The sequence below is a fragment of the Podarcis muralis genome, chromosome 7, assembly GCF_964188315.1.
Source record: "Podarcis muralis chromosome 7, rPodMur119.hap1.1, whole genome shotgun sequence".
NCBI classification, from domain to species: Eukaryota; Metazoa; Chordata; class Lepidosauria; order Squamata; family Lacertidae; genus Podarcis; species Podarcis muralis.
Window position 1 is genome coordinate 71589621 of NC_135661.1, and position 27283 is coordinate 71616903.

General features: G+C 44.0%; 2 protein-coding genes across 3 annotated transcripts; one reads left to right on the plus strand and one right to left on the minus strand.

Moving 5' to 3' along the window:
* THEMIS2 (thymocyte selection associated family member 2) lies at window positions 1–20117 on the plus strand. Its single transcript, XM_028742740.2, has 6 exons — window positions 1–196; window positions 6482–6622; window positions 7212–7442; window positions 11138–12168; window positions 15198–15369; window positions 17227–20117. Exons 1-6 carry the CDS (start codon window positions 103–105, stop codon window positions 17322–17324), a joined length of 1767 nt encoding a protein of 588 aa, XP_028598573.2. The 5' UTR covers window positions 1–102; the 3' UTR covers window positions 17325–20117.
* On the minus strand, window positions 18825–27190 carry RPA2 (replication protein A2). Of its 2 annotated transcripts, XM_028742749.2 has the most exons (9): window positions 27038–27190; window positions 24847–24938; window positions 23891–23992; window positions 23462–23575; window positions 22839–22913; window positions 21202–21315; window positions 20798–20911; window positions 19572–19666; window positions 18825–19471 (listed from the first exon to the last, which is right to left on the minus strand). In XM_028742749.2, the coding sequence occupies exons 1-9, from the start codon at window positions 27054–27056 to the stop codon at window positions 19387–19389; spliced, it is 810 nt and encodes a 269-aa protein (XP_028598582.2). In that variant the 5' UTR covers window positions 27057–27190; the 3' UTR covers window positions 18825–19386. The 2 variants fall into 2 exon arrangements, with proteins under 2 accessions (XP_028598582.2, XP_028598584.2); XM_028742751.2 differs by lacking the exon at window positions 23462–23575.
* Window positions 27191–27283: the final 93 nt, after the last annotated feature.

Genomic DNA, 27283 nt, shown 5'->3' on the forward strand with positions numbered 1-27283 from the left:
GAAGTGAAAATCACAGCTGAACATCCACAGACGCAGCACAGCTGTCCTGCAGAGCAGCAGAGACTCCCACACACTTTGGCAGCACTGCCTGCAACAGGAGTTATGGATTCTGTTTCCTTCCACCAGTACATCTGCGATCTGGATCTTTGCTCCTTGCCTAGAGTGGTGAAGATCTGCTCTGGAGTCTACTTCCAAGGTGAGCATCACTGACTGCTTCTCTCTTTGCCGCCAGCAGATTCATCCTAAAGTTGGGAGGCGGGAGGTGAAGACAAGTAATGGAGCTTTTTGAGCATGCTGGTTGTAATTAAGACAAAGCTTCAGCTGCAATCTTAACCCAAAGCCAAGATTGGCCTGGGATGAGAGTCTTGTTCTTGGCAGGACAGCACAAGGCCAGCAAGCCCCCGGTGCCCCCCTTCCCAACTTAGCCCTCCAAGGTCCAGTGCAAGTGTACCTGGCAGCTTCCCCTCTGCCAAGACCTGCTCAAAAAGCTGTTACGATGTGCCGGGATTGATTTGCATAGCCATTGTGGATGGGATGGTCAGTGTTCAGTGTTTGGGGAAGCAATGACTGTGTTGCTCACTGTGAAAGAGTTGTGCGTGAGGACTCCTTCCACAACTATGTCTAAGTGGGGAAGTGGGAACAGGAGACGTAGCTGATCTCCCACCCTGCTTTTGGACTTGCCAAAAGTATCTGCTTGCCCACTATGGGAAATGGAAACCTCAGCTCAATTGACCTTTGTTCTGATTGAAGAAGACATTGGCATGTTTTTTCCCCCCTGTTCTTATCAACAAATTGACGGTATATGTCAATCAGTGGCTGTTAGCCAATAGCAGCAAAAGGGGACTGCCATGTTCAGGGAAAGTATACCTTGAAATGTTTGTTGCTGGCAAGCAAAAATGGGAGAAGGCTGTGGCTTTCGTGTGGGCCTGTTTGTGGGGTTGCCAGAGGCATTTGGTCAGCTGTTGTGAAGAACAGAATGGTGGACTAGGTGAGCCTTTTTTCCTGGCTTCTGAGGGCTCTTCTTACCTTCCTAAGTGACTTGAGCAAGGCTGTTCCTGGATGTGATCAGGAGCCATGGTGCAGCATTTATGCAACTCATTTACTTGGGAGGATGGAAGGTCAAGGTTAATTAATAGAGCTCCATTGCTAGCACTATAGAACAGTGGTCCCCAAGCCTTTTCCTTCCACGGACCACTTGCCATGGGCTGGCTGGATGCAGAGGAGGTGGTGGGAGGCAGCAGCTGTGGGGAACCCCAAAGGGAAGAAGGCTCAGAGCCCAGGGATTGGTGGTGGGATGATGATGAGTGGTCAGAGGGAGCAGACTGGGGGGAGGAGGTGTTGAAAGCTGAAGAGGTAACAGGGTTTAGTGAACAGGAAGAGTCTGTGACACAGAGCAGTTTAGAATCGGAGGCGGAAGTGGAGGCTGGAGAGGAGGGGGGCCTTGGGGCAGCAATGCATCAGGTTGGTTAAGAAGCTGGATCTTGAAGTGGCATGACTTGACTTGACTTGACTTGATTTATTTTATTTTATTTCTATGCCGCTTTTCATTCACATAAATTGCAAAGTGGCTTACAAACAATGAATGACATAATAGAACATCACAAACACAACACAAATCATATAAAATATTTCACAAACCATCAGTAAAACCATTACCGTCTCTAAAACACTATTAACAAAACAACTAAAAAAAAAAAAAGCTAAACAACACAATTACAGAAGAGCCAGTGTGGTGTAGTGGTTAAGAGCGGTAGTCTCGTAATCTGGTGAACCGGGTTCACATCTCCGCTCCTCCACATGCAGCTGCTGGGTGACCCTGGGCTAGTCACACTTCTCTGAAGTCTCTCAGCCCCACTCACCTCACAGAGTGTTTGTTGTGAGGGAGGAAGGGAAAGGAGAATGTTAGCCGCTTTGAGACTCCTTAAAGGGAGTGAAAGGCGGGATATCAAATCCAAACTCTTATTCTTAAAAAACAAAACAAAAACACAATTACAGCATTCACAATGCACTACAGCATTCATAATCTATAAAACAATATTAACATTAACAAAATAGCAACTAAAAAATAAGCTTAAGTTTTGCTGAATTCACACCCCCACACTCCCCACCCCCATGACTAATAATCTTCCACTCTGTTCAGTTTGTGAAAAGACATCTGCAGATAATGCTCCTAGGGTTGGTTGGTGGGGCAAGGCAGGTGGGAAAACCCATTGCCCGATGGCCAGCACAAAGTCTTTCTCCTCCACATTTCAGGCTATATATGTATGCTAGGTAGAAAGATGGTGTTAAGGCACCAAAAGCACCCAGTGAGCTTCTGCCTGAACATTGCATTCTGATGCCATAATTTGGAAAGAGGAGAATGAGCAACCTTTTTAAAAGATATATGTAATGATAATCATCTTATCCTCAAAGGTTTATTGGAGTAAATTTGGGAAGTGAAATAAAGCATTAAGAGATGGCTAAGATGGTGTTAAGAGACTGTTTTGACTGAATAAAAGTTTTGCTATTATGACCAATGTTGTTAAGACACCTTTATAACTGGCACAGTTTTGAAAAATGGAAGTGTCTGTGTCACAAACAATCACGTGTGCAATTACATCAGTGTTTTGGAGAAAGTAAGAAAAATAAAAGTTTGAAGAAAGAAACCTGTTTTCAGCAGATAAGTGTGAGTCTAGAGTGTGTGGGGATTCCAAGTGTATCTTAGATTTTATTTTATTTTTAAATGGTGTGCGTTTGTGGCATGCAAACCTCTTGTCTGCGTTGCCCATGATTGCCTTCCTGATGTTTGCTAGACTACAACTCCCATCATCCCAGACCACTGGCCATGCTGGTTGTAGGTGATGGGAGCTGTAGTCCAACAATCTCTCTGGAGGGCACTTCATTGACTATCCCTGGTCTAAAGTGGTACTAACGTGCAGAGACTTTGAGAGCAGGGCTTTGCTTTCTCACTTCATTCTCTCACACATTGATCCAGCCAGGGCTTCTGTGTTGTCTCCTGTACTAAATCCTGTTTTATCTGTATGGGTGGGTAAATCTGTCAATTTTGGTTTCCCTCAGTTCTCTCTCTCTCTCTCTCTCTCTGTCTCTCTCTCTTTAATTCTTAAGTTCAGTCCTTCAAAGATCCAAATTGGTTTGAGATTTCACTTATTTATTTTAAGTCCTTATGAGAATTCATCAGCATTTTTGTGTGAATTTCTCCTATTATACACAATAGTATGTCACTTTGCCCAATACAGTGGTACCTCGGGTTACAGACGCTTCAGGTTACAGACTCCGCTAACCCAAAAATAATACCTCAGGTTAAGAACTTTGCTTCAGGATGAGAACAGAAATTGTGCAGCGGCGACACAGCGGCAGCGGGAGGCCCCATTAGCTAAAGTGGTGCTTCAGGTTAAGAACAGTTTCAGGTTAAGAATGGACTTCCAGAATGAATTAAGTTCTTAACCTGAGGTACCACTCTGTGCACATTTTTGTAAAGCAATTTCTCCTTATATAATGGATTTTGGGGTGTAATTGTCACTAATACAGTGGTGCCTCGCAAAACGAAAGTAATTCGTTCCCCAGAGTTTTGTCGTCTTGCGATTTTTTTCGTCTTGCGAAGCACGGTGTCGGGAAAGTTTTGGAAAAGCTTCAAAAATCACCAGTCTTTAAAAACCTCAAAAAAGGCTACCACACCGCATTCTATGAGTTGCTCCTCGAAGTCAAGTCGCAACTGTATTAACGGTGTTAAGAAAAAGGAAACAAACTTGCAAGACGTTTCCGTCTTGCAAAGCAAGCCCATAGGGAAAATCGTCTTGCGAAGCAGCTCAAAAAACAAAAAACCCTTTCGTCTTGCGAGTTTTTTGTCTTGCGAGGCATTCGTCTTGCGAGGTACCACTGTATGCACACTTCACTCATATGCTGCCTTGTAGGACCTCTTCTGGAAAAGAAAAGCCTAAGGAGTAAAACCTACTCAAATCCAAAATGGAGTCCCTAAGATGGCTGGATGGCTTCTGTCCGCCTCCTTCCAGCAACTCCTGCAGCCAGGTTGGTGCCACATCAGCAAGGCTGAGGGGGTGGGTCATGTCGTTGAGGCAGCCCAGGACGTCCATATACACTGCCCAGATGTGTGCCTTGCAGAGTTCACTTTGGTTCTGCTAATGCAACAAAAACAAAGTGAGAGGCAGACATTACTGGCCTCTGCAGCCACAGCAAGCTCTGCGATTCTCCGCTGATTTGACTTCGCCCCTGGAGGCAACACTCCATTGTATTTCGAGACAGATTCTAACAACAACAACCCATTTGCATTTTTGCAAACATTACACGGCTGAAGAACTGCATTGCAATATTCTGTGAAGTATGAATTTCGAAAAAGGGCTGTTTCAGTTTGTGTATTGTTTCGGACACTGCAAATTTGGCAGTATGCATTTCAGATTATTTCTGCCCCATCGCTAATTGCATTGGGTTTTTTATTTCTTTGGCCTGAGCGTGGAAGATATTGAGGGAAGCTATAAAGCAGAAGGGCGAAACTACACATATTGCGTCAGAGAAGTTGAAAAGTGGGAACTGGTGAAGTTACCGGGAAGACAAAATAGATTGGGTATGTGAAACCAGGAAGTTCTTGTGACAGATTGCAGGGCCTTGGGTTAAAGAAGGGCAAAGCTACGGTAAGCAGAAGCCTTCAGAGTAGCTTGTATGGGGGTGGAGACGGCAGGGGGCTGGTTTATTTCAGGCCCAGTGGGCTTCCCCTTTCTTTCCCCTACTAAACAGACAGCAGAAAGTGGCATAGAGTTGTGTGGATTGAAGAATGCTCAGAATAGAGAATACCAATTTGAGGATGGCGTGTATACAAATTAGGAACATGCAAATTGGAAAGGCTAACGGCATCATAAAGAACTTGGAGGGTTGCTTTAAACAAAAAACAGTGTATAAGAGTGTGTGTGTGTGTGTGTGTGTGTGTGTGTGAGAGAGAGAGAGAGAGAGAGAGAGAGAGAGAGAGAGAGAGAGAGATGTGAATTAAGATTTAACATCTGTAAATGACTCAGATTTTATTTAGTCTTATGCAGGGGTCAGCAAACTTTTTCAGCAGGGGGCTGGTCCACTGTCCCTCAGACCTTGTGGGGGGCCGGACTATATTGGGGGGGGGGGAATGAACGACTTCCTATGCCCCACAAAGAACCCAGAGGTGCATTTTAAATAAAAGGACACATTCTGCTCATATAAAAACACGCTGATTCCCAGACCGTCCACAGGCAGGATTGAGAAGGTGATTGGGCCAGATCCGGCCCCTGGGCCTTACTTTGCCTACCCATGGTCTCATGCTTTCAGGGATTTCCATAGTACCAAGCTAGGAAGTCTGCTTCAAAGCGATGGGGCCCGTGATTGGTGGCTGGGAAAAAGGATATTGGGCAAAATGGGGTTAGATGGGGAGGGCAAGGAAGAATGGGGGAAAAGAGATCTGAGAAAGAGTGGGAAGGTGTTGTGCTGGTTTTAGTCACTTGATTCTGGTCTGTTAGGGCAAGGGAGCACTGGCCTGAGTCATTGCTCACCTGTGTGGCTTTTTACTTCTATCCAGTCCTGAATCTTGAGGCTGGCTCTGAGTCAGACACACACCTGTGCCTTCCCTTCCCTCATTTGGATTCTGCATGCACTTGATGAAGCAGATGTAGGCTACCTCTTTTCCAAGGGGCATTAAAAAGAGGAACAAATAATGCTATTTGAACAGATTCGTTTCCCCCCCCCCCCACTCCCAAACCTGTAAGGAAAAGTTGCATTACTTCTCCCACCTAGAGTGGCTGTGTGCCCTACTTCTATCTAGGTTAATAATAATAATCTGATCTTATAATAATAATACTTAGCATTTGTAGAATGCTTTTCATTACTTTTTTAAATCTTTACAGCATTCCTGAAAGGTAGGACAATACTGCTATTCCCAACATTAGAGAGAAGAGAGGGGGCTCCTAAAACTGAGAGACAGCAGCTCTTCAAAGTACCTCCCTGGATTTGAACTAGGAGCACCACAGCTCTGGTCCTACACTCTACCCACTAGACCATATTGTCTTTTATAATTAATTAATTAATTAATTAATTAATTAATTAATAATGTTTTTAAAGTAATTTTTAAAAACATTATTATAATTATTTATTTATTATAAATTACTTTAATAATGGCTGAATTTTTGAGTGCTGTCCATGTAGAAAGACTAGGCCATTATAAAGAGATTGAGTGGTTCTTAATTGATCAGTGATGTGGTAGTGTTGTATTGTATTATTTATGCAAATTGATTTCCTCTGGAGTTACAGATCTGACTGGGACAAACCTTGTTATGCTGAGCTCGTATTTTGCACAATTTGTATACGGTGTCTGTTTGATAATGTGTGGTTTGCTATGCCTAATAAAGGATATTTGATGATGACTAATGTTTTTACAGTATTGTCTTTTTAACCACCCTGCTAGCAGTTTGGCTTCCTGTATACTAACTAAGACCTCCACTTTCTCCAGGATCTGTTTATGAAGTCTCTGGCAATGAATGCTGCTTATCAACAGGAGATCTGATGAAAATTATTGATGTTCAGCTGCAGAACATCTCCTGCAAGAATGTGGAGAATGGGCACATATATGAGCTGCCGCTGGATTTTAAAGGTATGTGCATTGTTTGCTTGTTTGATTAAATTTGTACTCTGTCCTTCAGCTGAAGGTTCCCATGCTCTCAAGGCAGTTTACAATACAAAAAAGTGTTCTCTGCCCTTTTTAGTAGTGCCCACAGTGGAATTTTCACAGATCATGGGTCTAGCATGTGAACCTTCCTGCATGACTGGGTGTGTGTGGATTTTTTACGTTTACTTTTACAGTGGACTTCCGCTGGAACACACGACTCGTGAGCCACTTCTGCTTCCAGTCTCTCCTTATATAACTTAACATACATGATGTCATATCCGTGTGCTGCTCTGGTTCGCCAGAAGCAGCTTAGTCATGCTGGCCACATGACCCGGAAGCTGTACGCCGGCTCCCTTAGCCAGTAAAGCAAGATGAGCGCCGCAACCCCAGAGTCGGTCACGACTGGACCTAATGGTCAGGGGTCCCTTCACCTTCACATATAAATTAGCACATGAAGTTGCTATGCAAATCGGTGTCCTCTCCACCACCGCCACCCTGGCAATTTGCAGGTGGCCCCTCTCAGGATATAGCTACTTAAAATAATAACTCAAATTTTGCATACCCCCCCCCCCAGGTCTTTTTCAGCCCAGTTCAGAACTGCCGCGTGGAGCAAAGAAGAAATCTTTCTCTCGGGGCTCTCCCTTCCGCAAGGACAAGTTTTTGGACTGCCAACAGCCACAGCGCTACACGATCCAGGAGGTCCTGCGGTCAGCAGTCTTGCGGCGGAAGAGGCTAACCTGCCCGGAAATTGGCAAGAGTGAGGTCCAGCTCTACCCAACGTATAAAGTGAAAGCGATAATGCATTGTAAGTAGAGACTGAGCTGCGGCTTCCTCTAGGCTGGGAAGGCCTGGTGGAGGGAAGAGCGTGATTTGGTTTGCCTTTGCAAGGCGAGGTGCATGTGTACACATCTGCCAAAATGTCTACTCGGGGAACATACCTTCCTGATAGAGCACCTGCTTTGCACATGGGAAGTTCCAGGTTCAGACTCCAACATCTCCCTGCTTAAAGAATCTGATAGCAGGCGATGGGTTACAAAAATGGCAGCTGTGTGAAATTCAATTCACTTCCACTCTGAAACCTATCTAACTGGCACTCTCTGAAGAAATAGGCAAACTGAAACACAACCATCCTTCAAAATTCACAAGTCTCCAAATTTTGCAGTGCAGCTCTCCAGCCAAGTAAATGTATACAAAAATTTATATACTAGGGCAGAGTCTGCATAAAAATTCGTAGACGAGTGAAAAGCACATCAAAATGCATTCTTTTGGGGGAAACTGTTTAGCAAAAATGTGTATATTAGGCAAAAGTGAATACAAATGTGTATATTAGGAGGAAATCGCACAACAATGCTGATAAATTTTCATGAAATTTAAAAAGAAATCAAAAGTTGATGCGGTGATAGGGAAAGCTGACCTTAACACTACTGAAATCAGAGAGAGAAATCAAGAGGCAGATTTGCCATTCTTGCCACCGATGCTGAAGAATTTTGGTGCACGTAGCGAGTTCTCCAAAGACAGAGAGATACAGAGATGGTTTCCATATTTATACCATTTGCAGATCCATCCGAGTACAGCCATAGCAGCAGGTGATGGGATTCCCCTGTAGACTCTGGAATGCCACTGATAATGAGTGTGGGCACTCATTACGAGTCTACGCTTCTATGAGTCTATGTCACAGGAAGTTTCCTTATCCCAAATCAGGCATTGAGTCATCTAGCTCAGTACTGTCTACACTGACTGGTAGCAGCTCTCCAGGATTTCAGGCAGGAGATGCCAGAGATTGAACCCGAGAGACATTCTGCATGCAAAGCAGATGCTCTTCGGTGATCTAAGGTCCTTACCCTTCTGACTGCTGTGAGGCAGGTGGGTACAAAAAGCAGGCCTCCTTTTTAGTCATGCCACTGATGCTTTGGAATGCCCTCCCCAAGGAAACCACCCTGGACCCATCGCCATATACATTCCACCAGCTGGTTGTAGCACAGCTCTTTTGGGAGGCTTTTGGGAATTGAGTTTGATGGCCAATATATTTCTGCCACTGTGATTGGTACAGTGGTACCTTGGTTCTCAAACATAATCCATTCCAGAAGTCCGTTCCAAAACCAAAGGGTTCCAAAACCAAGGCACACTTTCCCATAGAAAGTAATGCAAAACGGATTAATCCGTTCCAGACTTTTAAAAACAAGCCCTAAAGCTGCAATTTAACATGACATTTTACTATCTAACGAAACCATTGATCCATAAAATGAAAGCAATAAATTATGTACAGCAGTCACACAATCAATCAATCAGTAGCTGAACTGGGTTCCACACAGTCACAAAAACAAAACGAAAAGAGCCGCAGAGACAAAAAACGCAAAATAAATAGCAGAAACAGACAGACCTTAGCCCAACATTCAAAACGGAAGCGTGGCACTCAAATTGGAAACATAACACTCAAAATGGAGCACATTTGGCTTCCAAAAAAAGTTTGCAAACCGAAACACTTACTTCCGAGTCTGCAGTGTTTGGGTTCTAAGTTGAGTACCAAGGGGTTTGAGAACCAAGGTACCACTGTACTGTTTTATTATATTTATTGACAGTTGTGTGTTTTAAATTTATTGTCCTTATGTTGGGCTTTTGAATTGAATGGCAGTAGTAAATAAAATGCAAAGCACTAGCAATATCATTCCTTCTCTTTTCAATATTCAAACTGTGTCATTGATTATACAGCCAAAATAACCCCAACCATGTACAAGGGAGGTGTTAACAGTATGCTTGGAGAACCCCAAGGTTTGCAGATCTACAAAAAATACTTTAAATTATTTAAAACAAAAAAAAATTCCAGTAGCACCTTAAAGACCAACTAAGTTAGTTCTTGGTATGAGCTTTCGTGTGCATGCACACTTCTTCAGATACACTGAAACAGAAGTTGCCAGATCCTTCTATATAGTGAGAACGTGGGGAGGGGTATTACTCAGAAGGGTGGTGGGAATGGGTGATTGGCAGATAGCTGTGATGAGCCTGTTGAAGACTCTTAACGACTGCAGTAGGTCTTACAGGAAAAAGCAAGGGGTGAGAAGGTGAAAAATGGCTTTGTCATGTATAATGAGATAAGAATCCAATGTCTTTGTTCAGGCCAGGTCTGTCCATGGTTTTAAGTTTGGTAATGAGTTTTAAGTTTGGTAATGAGTCACCAAGAACTAACTTAGTTGGTCTTTAAGGTGCTACTGGAAGGAATTTTTTTTGTTTTGACTATGGCAGACCAACACGGCTACCCATCTGTATCTTTAAATTATTTGTTACATTAAATACATAGAGTATTTCAACTACCCGGAAGTAGGTTCAAGCTGCAGAAATGATTAATTTTTTAAAGGTTGGGGATGATTGAGCAGCATAAGGATTATTTGCCTGTGCAACTGAAACCCCTTCTATACCCCCTAAATCTGTTCTGGGGGTTCCCCAACACACTGGAACATATTTGGAATGGGCAAAGGGAGAAGAGGGGGGAAGTCCCACTACACTAGCAGCAATTGTTGCGCTGATGGCACATGTCAGAATACTGCCCAGTTTTCATGCCTCATCCTTTTAAAATAGAAGCCTGTGTGGTGCAAGGGAAGGGCTTTCACCCATACAAAGCTCCTCCTGCCCCTGAAACTGCTATTTGGTACAGGAGGAAAGCTGCTGCAGTATGAAATCAAAACAGGGTTAGTAAACTGTGGCCCTCCAGATCTTGCTGGAATACAACTCCCATCAGCCCCAGCCAGCATAGCCAAGGGTCAAAGATGATGGGAGCTGTAGTCTGGCAACATCTGACCAGTTGCACAGGTTCTCCAGTCCTGAGTTAACACTGCAGCCAGACAGTGGAACTGATTTCTTGCAATTTGCTTCTTTCTTGTGGCACTGCTAAGCCACCCTTGCCACAAAAGGATTTGATTTTTCCCTCGAAGGCACCAGACTGGTGCCACTCTTTCCCCTTCCCTGCCCCCAATCCTTCACTTACATATTACCTCTTTGTGTTTTGTTTTGCCCTTCACAACTGACTAAAACCTTACATTAGTAACACTTTTTTAAAAATTAATATACTATTGAAACACACAAGAGGCACAGGTAAGACAATAAATGCCAGGGGAGAAAGCAGCGAAACAAGGAACTCAATATAACAGTAAACTGGGCAAAGGGGGACAGCATGAAACATCATTAAAGCGGTTGATGGGGAAACTGTGGCCCTCCGGCTGAGGGCAGCTGAAGTCCCGCAGGAGGGAAACAGGTTTCCTACCTCTGCATTACTGGTTTGAGATCAAGACTGGCTGTCTTTGGAGTCTAGACAATAATGATGGCAACAGGTGGATATATATACATACATATATATATATATATAATATGTTAAGTCCTCTCTCCCTTAAGCCTCCCACCCAACTTCCAAAGACAGCTTCCACAGGATGTCTCAACTGATGGTCAGGTTCCTGTTTGTGGGAATCTTTCCCAGGGCTCTTAATGACCATGTGGTGCTTATTTCTCCAGTTCGAAACGACGTTGTGCAAATCAACTCTACCCTGGATGTAGAGGTGGTCGACGTCACCAAGGAGTCACGGCACATCCACTTTATTAAGCCGCTGATGCTCAGCGAGGTTCTGGCAATGGAGGAAGCCCTGCCAGCGGAGGCAGAGATCCTTGAGGCCCCAGAGAGCCTGCCAGTCTTCCAGAGCGACTGGTTCTCCCACCTACAGAAGGGCTGCCAGATTCACATCCACAGCAAGTCCTCGGCATGGAGGGTCCTGGCCTCTTCTCGCAAAGGCAAGACCCGGACCTGCTACTTCCTCCTCTCCAGCAGCCACGAAGGCCGCTTTCGCCGATGCCCACGCAGATTTAGCTGCACTTCGGAGCTGGCCCTCAGTTTAGCCACCACCAAGAAACTGCAGGTCGTTGTCACCAAGGACTGTGAGAGCAGCGAAGGGGAATTTCCTTTGTTCAGTGTAGGAGACCGGCTAGAGGTGCTGTGGGTCACGAGAGCCAACAAGCCTTCAGCCGTGGACATGCTTGTGTGCTGCAGGGACAATGGAGATGAGGACAGAGAGCAAATCCATGTGCCCCTGTTCTTGGAAGCTGGCTTTGTAGAGGATGTCCGTGACAGCCGCAAATATACCATCTCTGAGGCAGTGGAGCACCTGCAGCTGCCCTGTGAGGTCAAGGTGCTTAGCACTGACTGTGCCTCTGATCCTCTAGGCTGCTCCTCTGTCTTGACCCTGGAGACCAGGATCGACTTGCAATTTCTCACCATCAGCCTGGCTAAGGAGCCAGCTCTCACCTTTGACATTCCTCCACAGTGGTTGGACATGTCTCTCTTCTTCACTGGAGGGCCAGCAAAGGCCACCCCTCCCACTTCCAGTCCGGCGGTGGAAGAGTTGACAGAGGCCTTTTATTATCGTTTGCTAAAGTTACTGCCCAGCAGTGCATCAGCACCTCCGAGACCTCCAAAGCGAAAGGACTCAAGGTGCAACACGGACCTCATAAAGGCCAAAGGAGGAGAGAAGACTGCAGCAGAAACATCTAAGGTAATAAGGAATATGGGAGAATTAGAGAAATACAGCAGGGGCAGGATGTGTTCGTGCAAAGCATTAAATACTAGGACTGGAACCGTTTAGTCAACTATAGTGGTACCTTGGTTTAAGAACAGCTTAGTTTATGAACAACTTGGGTGAAGAACACTGCAAACCCGGAAGTGGGTGTTTTGGTTTGTGGGCTTTGCCTTGGAATAAGAACATGTTCCGCTTCCTGTTGAGTGTGTTCCATTTGTAAATTGAGTCCCCTGCTGCTATGGGAAAGCACGCCTTGGTTTAAGAATGCTTTGGTTTAAGAACGGACTTCCGGAATGGATTAAGTTCGCAAACCAAGGTACCACTGTAATGCATTTCCAAAAAACTGACTGATGAAAGAGGTGCCACTGAATGAATTTATTATTTCGGTCACAGACCAGTTCCAGCCCACAGTATCAAGGAAGTCATAAAACACGATAGGGATAAATTTGAATTTGCAATTAGGTATAGCAGGGACAATACAGATATAGCAAGTTAAAAAATATATAAATTAAAACTTGGCCACTAAAATATAACCTAAAATTATCATTTACTTAATCATTATGATAGCACAGCTTGTTGCCACTGCTTAATAAGCCAGCAAGTTTTTAAACAAAGAATACTTATTTGTATTTTGTGGCCTTAAGTTTATAGATTGCAGGTATCTCAGAAGAGGCATTCTTTCATTTGGGAATGCTTCTTCTAAAATTGTGTCTGCTACGACACAGGTACACCTAATCTAAAAATGAATAAAGATAACTCTCACTCGTTCAGAACCAGTTTCATCATATTGAAAGATTGGGAAAGCCAAATTGTGTGCTGTCCCTAGGAGCAAACAAAATAATACTGATGTAAGGGCAGAACCATCTCCAAACCTAGTTGTGTCTCCCAACAAGTAGTGCCTTTTGATTCCCCTCTTCCATTTGTTCAACTTCTGAATACCTTTTAAAAAAATTGTATAGGTGGCCCATTTCATGACTTTGATGCACGAGTTGAATGAATGATTAATTCCTAACACAAGGTGCTAACTTTGCATGCATGGATCTAATCACAATTGTGCTCGCCCCCTGCCACCCACTGATTTGTTAATTGGGCATGGATATCATGGACGCAGGTGGCGCTGTGGGTAAAACCTCAGTGCCTAGGACTTGCCGATCGTATGGTCGGCGGTTCGAATCCCCGCGGCGGGGTGAGCTCCCGTCGTTCGGTCCCAGCTCCTGCCCACCTAGCAGTTCGAAAGCACCCCCGGGTGCAAGTAGATAAATAGGGACTGCTTACTAGCGGGAAGGTAAACGGCGTTCCGTGTGCTACGCTGGCTCGCCAGCTGCAGCTTTGTCACGCTGGCCACGTGATCCGGAAGTGTCTTTGGACAGCGCCGGCTCATGGCCTCTAGAGCGAGATAAGCACGCAACCCTAGAGTCGGACACGACTGGCCCGTATGGGCAGGGGTACCTTTACCTTTACCTTTTATCATTTTTCCAGTGAATTAAAAAAGAAAGAAAAGGAATGTTAGTACAACATTGGCCATGCAGGTCAGAGTTGCCAACTTGACAAAATAAGATGAAATGTTTGTGTTATTTATCTCAGCTGTTGAGGGGAAAGCTGAGTAGACAGAAGGTGGCAAGGAAGAGCACCATCTGGTTAAGACTTAGAATAATGGAATCATACAATCCTAGAACCATAGAGTTGGATGGGACAAAGGGGACAATCTAGTCCAACCCCCCACAATGCAGGAATCTCAACTAAAGCATTCATGACAATGTTCACCCAACCTCTGCTTAAAAACTTCCAAGGAAGTAGAGTCCACAACCTCTCAAGGGAAACCGTTCCACTGTCTAACAGTGTTTACGCTCAGAAAGTTCGTTCTGACTTTCTGACAGTACAGAGGATGGCAGGGTAGATGGCTCAACACAATAAACAGGAATGGTCCAACAACAGTTATGCAAAGTAATAACTTCAACCCCTGTAAGGCCATTTGAAGTCCAGGAAGTACAGTGGTACCTCTGGTTGCGAACGGGATCCGTTCTGGAGGCCCGTTCGCAACCTGAAAAGAACGCAATCTGAGCATGCGCAGGTCACAACTCGCCGTTTCAGCAAATGCGCGTAACATCATTTTGTGCGTCTGCGCATGCGCAAGTGGCGAAACCTGGAAGTAACCCTTTCTGGTACTTCCGGGTCACTGTGGGACGCAACCTGAAAACGCGCAACCTGAAGCAAACGTAACATGAGGTATGACTGTAATACACATTACTATCTTAAGCATCCACCCCTGATAAGACCATTCAGTTAAGTGTAAAATTAACTAATTACACAGGAGCCCTACCTCAACCCCACTGCCTTGCTTCCTGAGCCAGACACCCACTTCCCACTTTGGCACTCTAGGAGGGCACTTTCCACAAAATCCAGCTCTGCCCTCAACTATTAACACACTGCTAAAAGATTCTTCTTAGCCTGCTAACCTCTGCTTATTTACTGTGCAGTAGCTTATCCCACAGGGGCGTGAGTGGCGCTGTGGGTTAAACCACAGAACCTAGGACTTGCCGATCAGAAGGTTGGTGATTTGAATCCCTGCAATGGGGTGAGCTCCCGTTGCTTGGTCCCTGCTCCTGCCAACCTAGCAATTCGAAAGCACATCAAAGTGCAAGTAGATAAATAGGTACCTCTCCGCCGGGAAGGTAAACGGTGTTTCCGTGTGCTGCTCTGGTTCGCCAGAAGCGGCTTAGTCATGCTGGCCACATGACCCGGAAGCTGCACGCCAGCTCCCTCGGCCAATAAAGCGAGATGAGCGCCGCAACCCCAGAGTCGGCCACGACTGGACCTAATGTTCAGGGGCCCCTTTACCTTTACCTAGCTTATCCCACTGGCTTCTGAAGCAATCATTAAGTTTCCTTCTTAAAGACAGAAGTTAAGGGCTGGGTTTTTAGTAGGTTTGTTAAACTGGTCTTAGCATCTTAAGATATAAATTGCCTTCAGGGGGGAAAAATACTTGTTCTGTTTTCCTGTACCAGTTACCTTCTGGCAAGTCAAGCAGCACATCTAGAGAGCCTGCAAAACTTCCCTTCTCTGGACCTAAGCAAACAGGCGCAAGCGGGAGTGTCCTGAACAATCTTAATGAGTACACCATGGAATGCGAACGTCAAAGATTCCAGGAGTGTTCTAAACCCGAGAAACAAACCACAGGTATAATGACTTTTTGCTTGTGAACAACTACAGCAGGGGTGGGGAGCCTTGTTCAGCCTAAGGGCCAAAGGAAAAAGTGGGTGGAGCAATGAATACTTTGTTGAGTAAGCTAGCTTCTACACACATTCCTCATTGTCTTCCATCCAGGAAAGCAAGTCATTTATCAGTTCATTTATCAGCCAAGCAAAAACACTCAAGGGCGTATGAAGCTAGTCTAGAGAGGGCTCTGGCCTGGGTAGATTGCCCAGAGCCCGACAGTAAGGCTTAGAGCAGTGTTTCCCAACCTTGTGCCTCCAGCTGTTTTTGAACTACAACTCCCATCATCCCTGACTAGCAAGACCAGTGGCAAGGGATGATGGGAATTGTAGTCCAAAAACAGCTGGAGGCACAAGGTTGGGAAACACTGGCTTAGAGGGCTGCATTTGGCCCCTAGGCCTGAGGTTCCCCAGCTCTGAATTACAGTGAAGGCACTGAACATATCAAACCAATCAAATTCTCCCTAGATCTCCCAAATCATTAGCTCAGTATTCTCTGGAAAGGGGAGCAAACAGGCTAAGTGGGAAAGGGACCATAACTCAAAAGAGCATATGCTCTTGTCGATCCCGGTTAGCTGCAGTTAAAAGATCACATAGCAGATGACGTGAAAGACCCTAGTCAGAATAGATGGATTGGGAGCACAGGGGTGCAGTTTGCCAGACTAGCACAGATGTTGAGAAAATGAGGATAAAAGTCCAAGAAGAGGCTGAATGCTAGCACTTTTAATGATAAATATCATTGCAAGACTGAATCAATTAGAAATGCAAATGCTTGAGAAATTGAACCTATGAAATCAGATTACTCCCAAGAAATTATGAAAAGGATGGACACACCTTAACAAGTAAACTGTTCCAATTGCACCTGTATTCAATAAGGGGAAACCTTGTGCATCAGAGATTAGAATGGAGTTTTAAATTATAAAGTAGTTTAGCAGCAAGGAATCTTAGAAATTAATGGAATCAACAGTAGAGGTCTTCACCTGCAAGTCCCTGGATATCAACACTAGGACAACAGAATAAGTAGATAAAAATGATTTGTATTAATTGCATGACTCCCTTCACAGTGTATTGATGGTAGAGTACTGGACATAGCCTGAGAGAGACCTGGCTTCACATTCTTGCTGAGGCAACATTATCCTTCTTCACCTGCCTCAGTGTTATAAAATAATTTACCTATTTATGCTGACCAGGGCTGCTTGTGGGGAATAGTGAGTGAAGTTCCTGCTGCAGGAATCTGAAGGCCTAAGTTCATGCTGGGTGTACAGGTGTCAAACTCATTTTTTTAGGCTCATATGGCAAGTGATCCTTATATGCCTCTTTAAACATCGCTGTCAACATTCAGATTTGAAAATAAGGGATCAGCAACCTCACCTGTCCCGGGGAGTCTACAGGATATCTAACAATCTGGGATAGCAGCAGGAAATGGCACTGAAATAAGGGAATTTCCCGCAAAAAAGGGAAGGTTGACAGCTATGCTCTTTAAATCATGATCCAAGGTCCTGTGTTATATTTCCTGTCTGAACTGCCAACTAGCTAGACTAGGCAAGACACAGCCATTTCTACAGTGGTGCCTCCTTTGTGAAAATCTCACCTGACTCATCAAACAATCCTACACTGCAGGTCAATGTGCAGTTAATGCAGAACACTTGAGGATATAGAATAAATTTCCCTGCAATGACTTTTTTACATTTTCTTTTGCTGCCTTCAGTAAATTGTTGCTTGATTTGAAGTGTGTATTATTGTTATTTTTTTATGCTACCTTTCAGAATGCAAAAGTACCATAGTGGGATATAATAAATATTTTACATGAATTATTTTTCAGGCACAGCTTTCAGTGATGATTCGGATCATGACTATGAAGAAGTTAAGGAGGTTTATGAAATGACTTCCAAACTGCAAAGAGCTGTTATTAAACACTGAGATATCTGTCTACAAAGCCACAGTGCTAGGCTAGGTCTTTCGTTCCCCACTTCCATGGTCAGAGCCAGTTCAGGAATGAGGGGAATTCTGTATTTTTAAGCAAGCATGATCAACTTTACACTTCCTGGACTAATACACCAATCAGAATGTCATACTGCACACTTCACTGAATTTATGGACCCTGAGCTCAAATACATATTCAGATAACCATGTTCAGAGGTTCTAGTTACAGGTAGGTAGCTGTGTTGGTCTGCCATAGTCGAAACAAAATAAAAAAAAATTCCTTCCAGTAGCACCTTAGAGACCAACTAAGTTTGTTATTAGTATGAGCTTTCGTGTGCATTCGTGTTCAGAGGTTGATGTAGAAATGGGTTAAGAATGGACTTGCGAAAGAACACTTGTGAAATTACACCAGAAACAGATTTGTCCATCCCTAGGCCACTATAACAAGCTGCTCGTTTTCCCCCCATTGTTTTTGCCCAGCAGCAGCCTTGCTTTTGAGCCCAGTGCCAGGAGAGACTGTGTGCGACTGTAATTATAACTTCCAAGCCCTAAACTGGCAGACCATGACCCCTTTCTCCATTCTGAAGAAAGCACAACGTATGAAATGTGGTCTTTAGAGCCTCACATGTGTCCTTATGCTTTACCTAAAGGAAGTCTGGTTCCAAAATAAGTCACCAGCACTGCAAGGAATCAACATTACCAAAGACCACCCAGGGTGAAGGAACGGCAATCTCCTTGTTTCAGGAGACTTAGCTTTGGCAACAAAGAGGGTTTTTAAGAGTACTGTAGCCTGTCCCCACCCTTACAGTAAAATGAGGACCTGAAGTTAGGCTAGAATAAGGTTACCAGATGTCCCCATTTCCCGGGGACAGTCCCCAGATTTACCAATCAGTCCCCATACAAAATCCATTAAAGTTGGAAAGAGTCCCCAGATTCATCAGGGGAAAAATGTGGTAACCTTAGGCAAAAAGCAACCATGCCAAACACAATGCAGTACATAGAAACTATAAGGGGTCCCTCCTATCTGGGCTGCCAGACTCCCTTGGAGATGACATATTTCTGGGGCCTAAGAGCTACCATTAAAAGTGCTAAAGCATAAAATGATATGGGTCTGCAATTCAAATGCAGCCGTTTTTTACCAGTGTACTGGGAACACAAATATGGTAAGGGTTTCAACATAAGACTTTTGCCTATTTCAAAACTGCACAGTTGCATTTCCATTGTGTATTGACAACGGTCTATTTTAGCGTAACTAAAATGCAAGTGGTGGTTAAATTTTGAGGCTTGACTGACTTTCTTTTTTAATGTCACTGAACTACTTTTTATGCCACACTAAAAAAAGCCTAGCTTTTAGGTCTTATCAGTACTGCAGTAAAATATATATGCCACGCTAGATTCCAGAGTCCCCCAGACCGAGAAGTTCCCCACCTTTGCGTTAGCTATATATAGTAATTGCATGATCAACTATTCTCAACAAAAGACAAAGAAACACTGATGCAAAATAAAAATAGCTTTATTGAGATAGGAAATATTTCTTGAAAAAAGGCTACTTGGCATTCAAAGTGCAGTGGGGAACAGACGTGTTCAGAATTAAAAAAAATATAACTCTAAGCATTTTTCTTCTACCTATAGAGAAATCTGACATGCCATTTCCAAACCATGGCAACCAGTCAAGGGTCACAGCTGGGTGGAGTGATCACTTCTAAAATTGCCCAAAATATAACACGATCAAAGACTTATAAGTTTGTATGTTCTTCCCATCAAGCCCATTTTTCTCTTCTGAAATACATACACTTGATTGTGTATCCTTAATACTATTATAAATTTGTGCACTACTTATGTCTATCCAGAATAGTAAGTTCACCATCAACAGATAAAGATACTACTTTCTATAAATGTACAGCTTGTTGTCACTTCTGCATTATCATCTGATGGTTGATCTGGGCAGAAACCACTTATTCCATAACAGTCAAATTCAAAGGACACTTCAACTCAGTTCAGATATGATGATCTTGGTCTAACAGTTTACTAGACCAAGGTATTATATCTAAACAAAGCATTAATCGGCATCTGTAGATTTAAAGTGTTCATCATCAATAGTGGAATAGATATGTCCCTCGCTGCTAAGAAATTCAACAGCTTTCCTGGAAAAGAGAACAAGAAATAAAAGATCCAATTGGAAAATTGAGATAAACACTGGGTAAGTTCTCCTTTCAAAAGCCTAGGCTGCCTATATATACGTACTTCAGTGTTGGCAGATTAATACTACGCAACTGGGACTGCAGATCCTGAAGACTTATCCCCTCAGCAGATGTGGAGCTTTTAATCAAATTCAGAATCTTGAACAGAAAGAAATAAAACAGTGTTACCCAAACACAAATAGCAGTGCAGTATAGACTTCCAAGACTAATACTTGATCTGCTTTAAGAAATACGTTCAATGCACATCACAATTTTAAGAAAGAATATTATTCCTCCTGTTGTCATGATGAACATAACTGCTGAAATTCTAAACAGAGGTGTAGCAAAAGCAAATCAACTTTCAGCAGTGGAATAATATACTATCTTTAACTGATAATAAAGAGGTTAAACTACTACTGACAAAGACTACTTGCACATTTTTAGAGAACAATTAAAGGCCTTCCTGTTCAGGAAGATATTTAGCAAGCTATGATCCAAACAGGATTTTATTCTGATATTATTCTTTTTAAACTATGATGGATGGTTTGGTATTTCATACTATTACTGTGTGTTTGTCACTGTCACATCAAATTATAACATTTTAGCTGATATTCATTTTTTATTTAGCTGCCTTGATTATTAACAAAAAGACAAAATAGAAATGATCAAAAATAAGTGTTGGAAATAATATGTATTTTTAACAATAATTTTGCAAAAGTAATTGGGGCATTTTGACAGAATTAATAATTCATATGCAGCTTTCTGTACTTGATCTCAGGGGAAGAACACAGCAAGAAGTGTTTTTACTCTACCTTAAGCAATGCTTACATGAAAAAGAAGCAAGGCTCTAGCTTATGTGAATCTCCTCTGTTGCAATTCAGTTCATTCTTAGGGTTTTGTTTTTGCCAATCAGGGAAGTTCCCCACTTTCTACACAGCCAACTGTCACTCCTAGAAGGCTGCTTTAGTGTTTTATGTTGCTTGATATCTAATGTTAGTTTTACTCATGAGTAGACCCACTGAAAGGGCTAGTCTTAGCATGACTAGAATTGGTTATCACCCACTGCATTTATGACTAGACTGTATGGCAAATTCCCAAAGTACAATAAATGGTGTGCATGACAGAAATTCAGAAGAGGCAGTCAGACTGCTGCCTCTGTAGATATAGGGGCTTAAAGCAATGAGTTCGAAGCCAGGAGTTTTTATTCTCATTAGAAAAGGCAACAAAAGTGACCCAGATACAAGAAATCTGACACGCTGCCCAGAATTGTCCTGTCATCCTTATGCATACCTGAGTTTGGTGTGCTGTGAGCCCACTCATTGGCAAGGCGCCATTTCCTCCATAGCTTGACGTGTTGCCCATCCCCATCAAACCAGCTGGTTGCGGCATCTTCATTGACATGGGCTAAGATACATGGAAAAGGAACAACCACCAACTTTGGTTATTATATAATACTACAGGTGTGAAATTAGAAGTTTTAGAACTGGGGAAAAACATTTGAAAGGCAACTACAAGATTCTAAAAGATAGGGTTGTTGGGAGGTTGTCTGTGCCACTGAAAAAGACCCAAGGCCCCTCTGGCTGTGCTAGTGCAAACCTCCTGCTTGCTAACACTTTCTGTGCTGCTCAATCAAATGTTTCAAAGTTGTTTGCCCTCCATGAAAAGGTTAGCGTGCGCCTCGTTTCTACATGTACCATATTGCCTTTTCTGAGGATCATATGGGCATTTACGACTTCAAGCAGGTGCGTGGTAAATTCGTTCATATCTTCAAGCGGCAGGATCTTGAATGCAACCAGGCTCTTCTTGTTCTGTGATAAAGGAAACAAATGACATCTCATTGAACAGTTATTGCCCAGGTATTACTATTATATATTTATTTATACCCTGCCTTTTTCCTGGCAGGGACTCAAGGCAACTTACAGATAAAATGTTAGCTTCTAAATTTTTTACATTAGTGATAGGGGGAAACAAACGTTTTTAAAAAATGTAAATGTGCTCCCTGCTAATTTTAGCGGCATCTTAAAACAATGGTTTAGTGCATTTTCCTAATTATGTTCATGATCTTAAGAAACTTTCACTCTCCCTTTTAAAGCCAAAGCTCAAATTTTCAGCGTTTGTGGAGGACTAGCCCCACATCTTAAAGAGTCTTCTGCATCCAAGAATATACTGGTAAATGAACCACTACTAATCAACATTTTCGAAGAATTATAATGAATTTGGTACACCAGAAGTTGACAAATCATATTCTTTCTCTAGAGGGAATATTGTTTTCACATATGCCAAATCCACTTGTTCTGACACTATATTTTATAGAGTGGTGAATAAAATGGAGAGGGGTATATTAGGCTTGTGGGACGCGGGTGGCGCTGTGGGTAAAAGCCTCAGCGCCTAGGGCTTGCCGATCGAAAGGTCGGCGGTTCGAATCCCCGCGGCGGGGTGCGCTCCCGCTGCTCGGTCCCAGCGCCTGCCAACCTAGCAGTTCGAAAGCACCCCCGGGTGCAAGTAGATAAATAGGGACTGCTTACTGGCGGGAAGGTAAACGGCATTTCCGTGTGCTGCGCTGGCTCACCAGATGCAGCTTTGTCACGCTGCCCACGTGACCCGGAAGTGTCTCTTGAGTGAGATGGGCGCACAACCCCAGAGTCTGTCAAGACTGGCCCGTACGGGCAGGGGTACCTTTACCTTTTTATATTAGGCTTGGAAGCATGTCTTCCATCGCAACGAAGCTAGAGTGTATCTACTAATAAACTAAATACAATGCAATTCCCAACAGAGGAGGAACACATTTCAAATTAAGTATCAAGGACTGATTTCACAGGAGCACAGATCCTTCCTACTTGAGTAATTAATAGTCACACAAAAAATGAACAGGACTCTGTATAGCAAGGCTTAGTCCTTTTGGTGTGTGGGAGGGAAGAGTAATATTAAAGGTAAAGGTAAAGGTACCCCTGCCCATACGGGCCAGTCTTGACAGACTCTAGGGTTGTGCGCCCATCTCACTCTATAGGCCGGGGGCCAGCGCTGTCCGCAGACACTTCCGGGTCACGTGGCCAGCGTGACAAGCTGCATCTGGCGAGCCAGCGCAGCACACGGAACGCCGTTTACCTTCCCGCTAGTAAGCGGTCCCTATTTATCTACTTGCACCCGGGGGTGCTTTTGAACTGCTAGGTTGGCAGGCGCTGGGACCGAGCGACAGGAGCGCACCCCGCCACGGGGATTCGAACCGCCGACCTTTCGATCGGCAAGTCCTAGGCGCTGAGGCTTTAACCCACAGCGCCACCCGCGTCCCTACTAAGAGTAATATTAGTAATGGATAATCTTGTCTTCTTACCTGGAAAGATCGCAGATGGCCTAGAACTTTCACATATGTTCCAGGAGGCACCACAACATTCTCACTACCTGCCTCCTGTATAATAAAATTGAGAATAGGATAGTGGTTTCTTGGCCTTTACCAGCAATTTGGTAATCAAACTTGAGAAAAGTGTTTTAACAACCATCATATAGAATACTTATAACAATATGGGTAAAGCCATTCAAAACACAATTTCTCACTTTTCCATAATTATGGCACAGTTAGAGAGATGACAGTAGTTTGCATAGTCCAATCAGAAGGGCTCCTCTTGTTTTTATGACTGCTTGCCTACAAGTTTTTCTACTGCAATGGATACAAGCAAGAATACATCATTGCCTGATCACAAACCTGTGGAACAATCATGGGCAGGGACTGGACAGACACTAGGCCAAATAAAAAAAATTCTGCACCAAATGAAGTTAAATTCTATGTAACTTGCATTACCTATTTTAAATTATGCATTCTACTTCTGCTGGACAGGAAAAGGAGGGAAAGGTAAGATGCCAGGCAAGTCTCCTACCACCAAGTCTCCCCAGTTCTAGTCAGGAACTCTAACTATAACATTATGCTGGCTCTCTTAGTTTAGACAAACTGATATTTACATCTGCATCGACCCACTGCCTGACATCCATCGGGGCTGCGGTCATGTCATCCACTTTGTAGAGAATGTTTGTTGGTGCTTTTTCTGCTTGCCTGATTATGCCAACAACAATGACCTGCACAGAGAAACAGATGACATTTCTTACTGACAGCTTCAAGTTGTATCACAAGCTTAGAAACTATCTCAAGGGCATTTAGTTAAATAATGTAACATTCTATATATTATTAACTAATGCCCACAAATCTATCCACCCCAAATGAATAATAGTTTCCCACAACCAGCAGAGATGTCTCATGATTGAGAAGAATGCTCGATTTAAGGAAGCAGGTAGGGAAATTCTGAGGAGTACTTTAGTAAAACAATCCAAGTGGCACATGGCAGATTTCCTTAATCCCAGAACAATATACAGCAGTGTGGCTGGCCAGCTTACCTGTGAAAGCTCAACGTCTCGGACCCTGAAAGCATCATCTACCTGTTCAGCAGAAAGTAACTGGGACACTGTACAGGGAACAATATTTTGTGATCTTGACCTCTGCAAAGACAATATTTTAAAATTTTCATCTTCAGGAACTTGCTCTTTGAAAAGAAAAATATATATTGCAGAGTTCAATTAACAAGTTTTGCTGCAGCTTGAAAAAAATATATACACAGAACAGCAAGAATGCTTAGAGGAAGAAATGATAAACTTTTATAAAAAATAAGCAAGAATAGTAAAAGTGTTCTAATTAATTATCATTGTACTGCTATGGATCACTGCAAACAATTAAAATGAATGCGTAACAAACTACAAAGCCTGTAAAAATTCCTAAAATATGATCCACAAATAAACTGCCACCAATAGAAATCACAGTTTACCTCTTTCCACATAAATTAAGACTGCCATTATCAAGTTTAAATGTTAAAATGTCAATTTCTAGCTTCGAGAGAATGGGATTTTTGTGGTGTTAACTATTATAACTGTTATACACCAAGAAGCCAGCTATTAAAACCTGCACATAAAATAAACATGCTAATGAGTCATGAGGACCAGTACAGCACAACTGGCCCACACAATACTTTTTGCTGCCAAAGGCAAAGAAAAAGATAGTGCCCTAGCCCATTCCAAATATAGACAGGAATCAGACTAGCAACTGACTCTTACTTCAACAGTGGTGATGGAACAATGTCTGCACCACTACACCCAAGGGCAATAGGTTAGCCTAGCAGCAGCAAATTCAGCTCTGTCCTCAGATGAGGGGAACAGTTGTGATCCAAACATTATTTCTGTAACAAAGTGTATTTCATTCTATGAAACCAATACGACAACTCTTTCAGAAGGGAAGCAAATAATAATAATAAAATTTCAGAAGTGTAACAGTCCTCACTTGTTACAGGCAAGTTACGTACCGATTTTCTTTCGCCTTGGGTTGCTGAAGGTGACGCAAACCCTCCAGGTGATTGTGTATATCCACTGCCACCATAACTACTGTCATAGCCACCTGGGAATGAGATCAGAATAAAAATAAGTTGCAAAGCTATTTTCACACTGTTAGGTCACTGAACTTAAAAAGAGCAAAAGTCATCCAAGTGAATGGAGCAAAATCTATGAAAGAAGTTACAGAACACTTTAGAGAGACTTGATAGACACAAGGATCCTAGGAGCCATTAGTTGCAGCTGCCAAGAAACCCCAAAGAAGCCCACCACACTGTCCTGGTTCACTGATAGCAATAAGCCATGGTCAGAAATAAACCACAGCTTACTCGCAAAACTTGGCTTCACATTACATGTGAACCAGCACCCAATTTTCTTTCCACAAACCGTGGAAGCTAAGGTTTGTTCTTGGCTTATTGCTTATAAACAAAGCAGCACTGGTTCATATGCAAAGTTAAGCTAAGCTGCATGGCCAGAGGTAGGTGACAAAACACCTGAGCAGAAGGGAAAGAGCTGAAGGCACGGCCCACCAGTCATTTTAACCCACACCTCTGTCTTTGAGGATCACCCGCAACATTCTCTTCCACACCCAGATATTTTACACACAGAGCTGCCCTCTTCCCACTTTGATACACCTTTTACCTCCACCTCCCCAATTCATTAAAATTCAATAAAATCATAGAGCTGGAAGGGACCCAAGGGTCATCTAGTCCAATGCTGGAATCTTAGCTAAAGCATCCATGACAGATGGCCATCCAACCTCTGCTTAAAAACCTCCAAGGAAGGAGAGTCCATACAATTTCATTCAAGTGATGATGAGAATCCTACTGTGACATGGGGTGGTGATTGGGTGGTTTATTATCTTCCCCACCTCCCCCAACTTTGCCTGGCAAAGCCAAGCCATCAGGTACAGGAACTGAAGCCTCAGAAGTGTATGGAAGAAGGCAACCGAGGAAGAGTCCTCATCCAGAGTCATGGCATTAAGCCACCTAACTCAGTACAGTCCACACTGACTGGTAGCAGCAGCTATCCCGGGTTTCAAGGCAGAGGACCTCTCCCAGCCCTACCTTGGAAGCTGAATGTGGGGCCTTCTGCACAGCAAAGCCTTCCCCCAAAGCCATCTCCCTCCCTTGCAGGCGTGGCCACCCAGCTGCCACCACCAGAAACGAAAAGGCCCCTTTGGCCCTACCATACCAGCACTAAGCATGCTGCCGCAGCAGTGTCAGTGGCCAGCTTCTCCAACAGTACAGCCCCCACCACTGCTCTCTGTAATGCAGGACACGCATTGGTGCTTTCTCTGGGCGTGAACCTAGCAACCCCGCCTAGTGGTTAGGGCAGCCCTGCATAGCCAAATGAACTCAGAATGGAACGAAAGCTACTTCTGGTTGCTTTAAGCAGCCCCTTGGCAACTCGGTCCAGCCGTGTTGAATCTCTTACCCCAATGCACGTGCTTCTGTGCCAATATCTGTGTACTTTTCCACTCTTCCTATTTTGTTAAACGACTTCCCCAATAAAAGAGTCTTAGTTCCTCCAGCAACCTTGTGACTCAATTATCACTAGTTATCTGTGTTGCTCAACGTTTAACAGCTTTTTCCTTATAGGATTAATAATGCAATTAATATTAATAATGAAATGAATGCAATGCAATGTTAAATACAAAGAAGACGGAGGCTGGCTGGTTGCATAAAGGAGGCGCGAAGCTGCTGCACAAATGGTTGTTCTTTTGCTTGTGGGGGGAGGGAAGAGGCTTCCTAAAATGTGGGGACGCTGCCTAGTTTACCCATGGTAGCCAGCCGTGGCTCAGGGGTGCCGCCCCAAAACTGCCCCCCCTCTATGGACGTAGCCAAGGGGGGAGGACAGGCCCTAAATCATTTTTTTTAAAAAAAATAACTCAGTGAGGTTCTGCCCCTCCCCCCACGTAAATCCTGCCTGCTCCCGTGCCCCCCCCTCCCTCGCCAGGGTTTTGCAGGCCTGAGGCGAGGCACGTCGAGGAGACTTGGATTGACCCCCAAACTCTGGGCTTGGAGAAGCGGGGCCCGAGGGAGGAGGGGGAGCCCGAAACCCCCACCCCCACCCCGGGGAAGAGGCTCTGCGGCGTTCCCTGGCCAGCCACCTTCACGGAACGGCGGGTCCCCACAATCACGGGCACCGCGCGCAGCCGCTCACCGGCACCGCCGAGCCACATGCCGCGAGGAGGAGGAGGAGGAGGAGCAGCGCGCGCCGAGAGAGGGACCGTTGCGGGAAAGCGGCGCCACGAGCTCTTCTTCTTCTTCCTCACCAGGCTCTTCCCCTCTCGCGCCGCCCCACCCCGAGCGCGCCAAATGAGCGCTCAGGATAGGCCAGCCCACTCGAGCGGGCCAATCGAGGAAAGGCAAAGGGGAGGTACTCGCGGGAGGGGCGGGTCCTGTTGAC

What these genes read in the sequence shown, in the direction of transcription:
- THEMIS2 (XM_028742740.2), top strand. Translation starts at nt 103, where the DNA reads ATGGATTCTGTTTCCTTCCACCAGTACATCTGCGATCTGGATCTTTGC. An exon ending in GCTGCCGCTGGATTTTAAAG is followed by an intron (nt 6,623 to 7,211) that starts GTATGTGCATTG and finishes CCCCCCCCCCAG; the next exon opens with GTCTTTTTCAGCCCAGTTCA. An exon ending in CTGCAGCAGAAACATCTAAG is followed by an intron (nt 12,169 to 15,197) that starts GTAATAAGGAAT and finishes TTCCTGTACCAG; the next exon opens with TTACCTTCTGGCAAGTCAAG.
- RPA2 (XM_028742749.2), bottom strand. An exon ending in GGCAGTGGGTCGATGCAGAT is followed by an intron (nt 22,914 to 23,461) that starts GTAAATATCAGT and finishes TTTATTATACAG; the next exon opens with GAGGCAGGTAGTGAGAATGT. An exon ending in TCACAGCACACCAAACTCAG is followed by an intron (nt 19,667 to 20,797) that starts GTATGCATAAGG and finishes TTTCTGTTCAAG; the next exon opens with ATTCTGAATTTGATTAAAAG.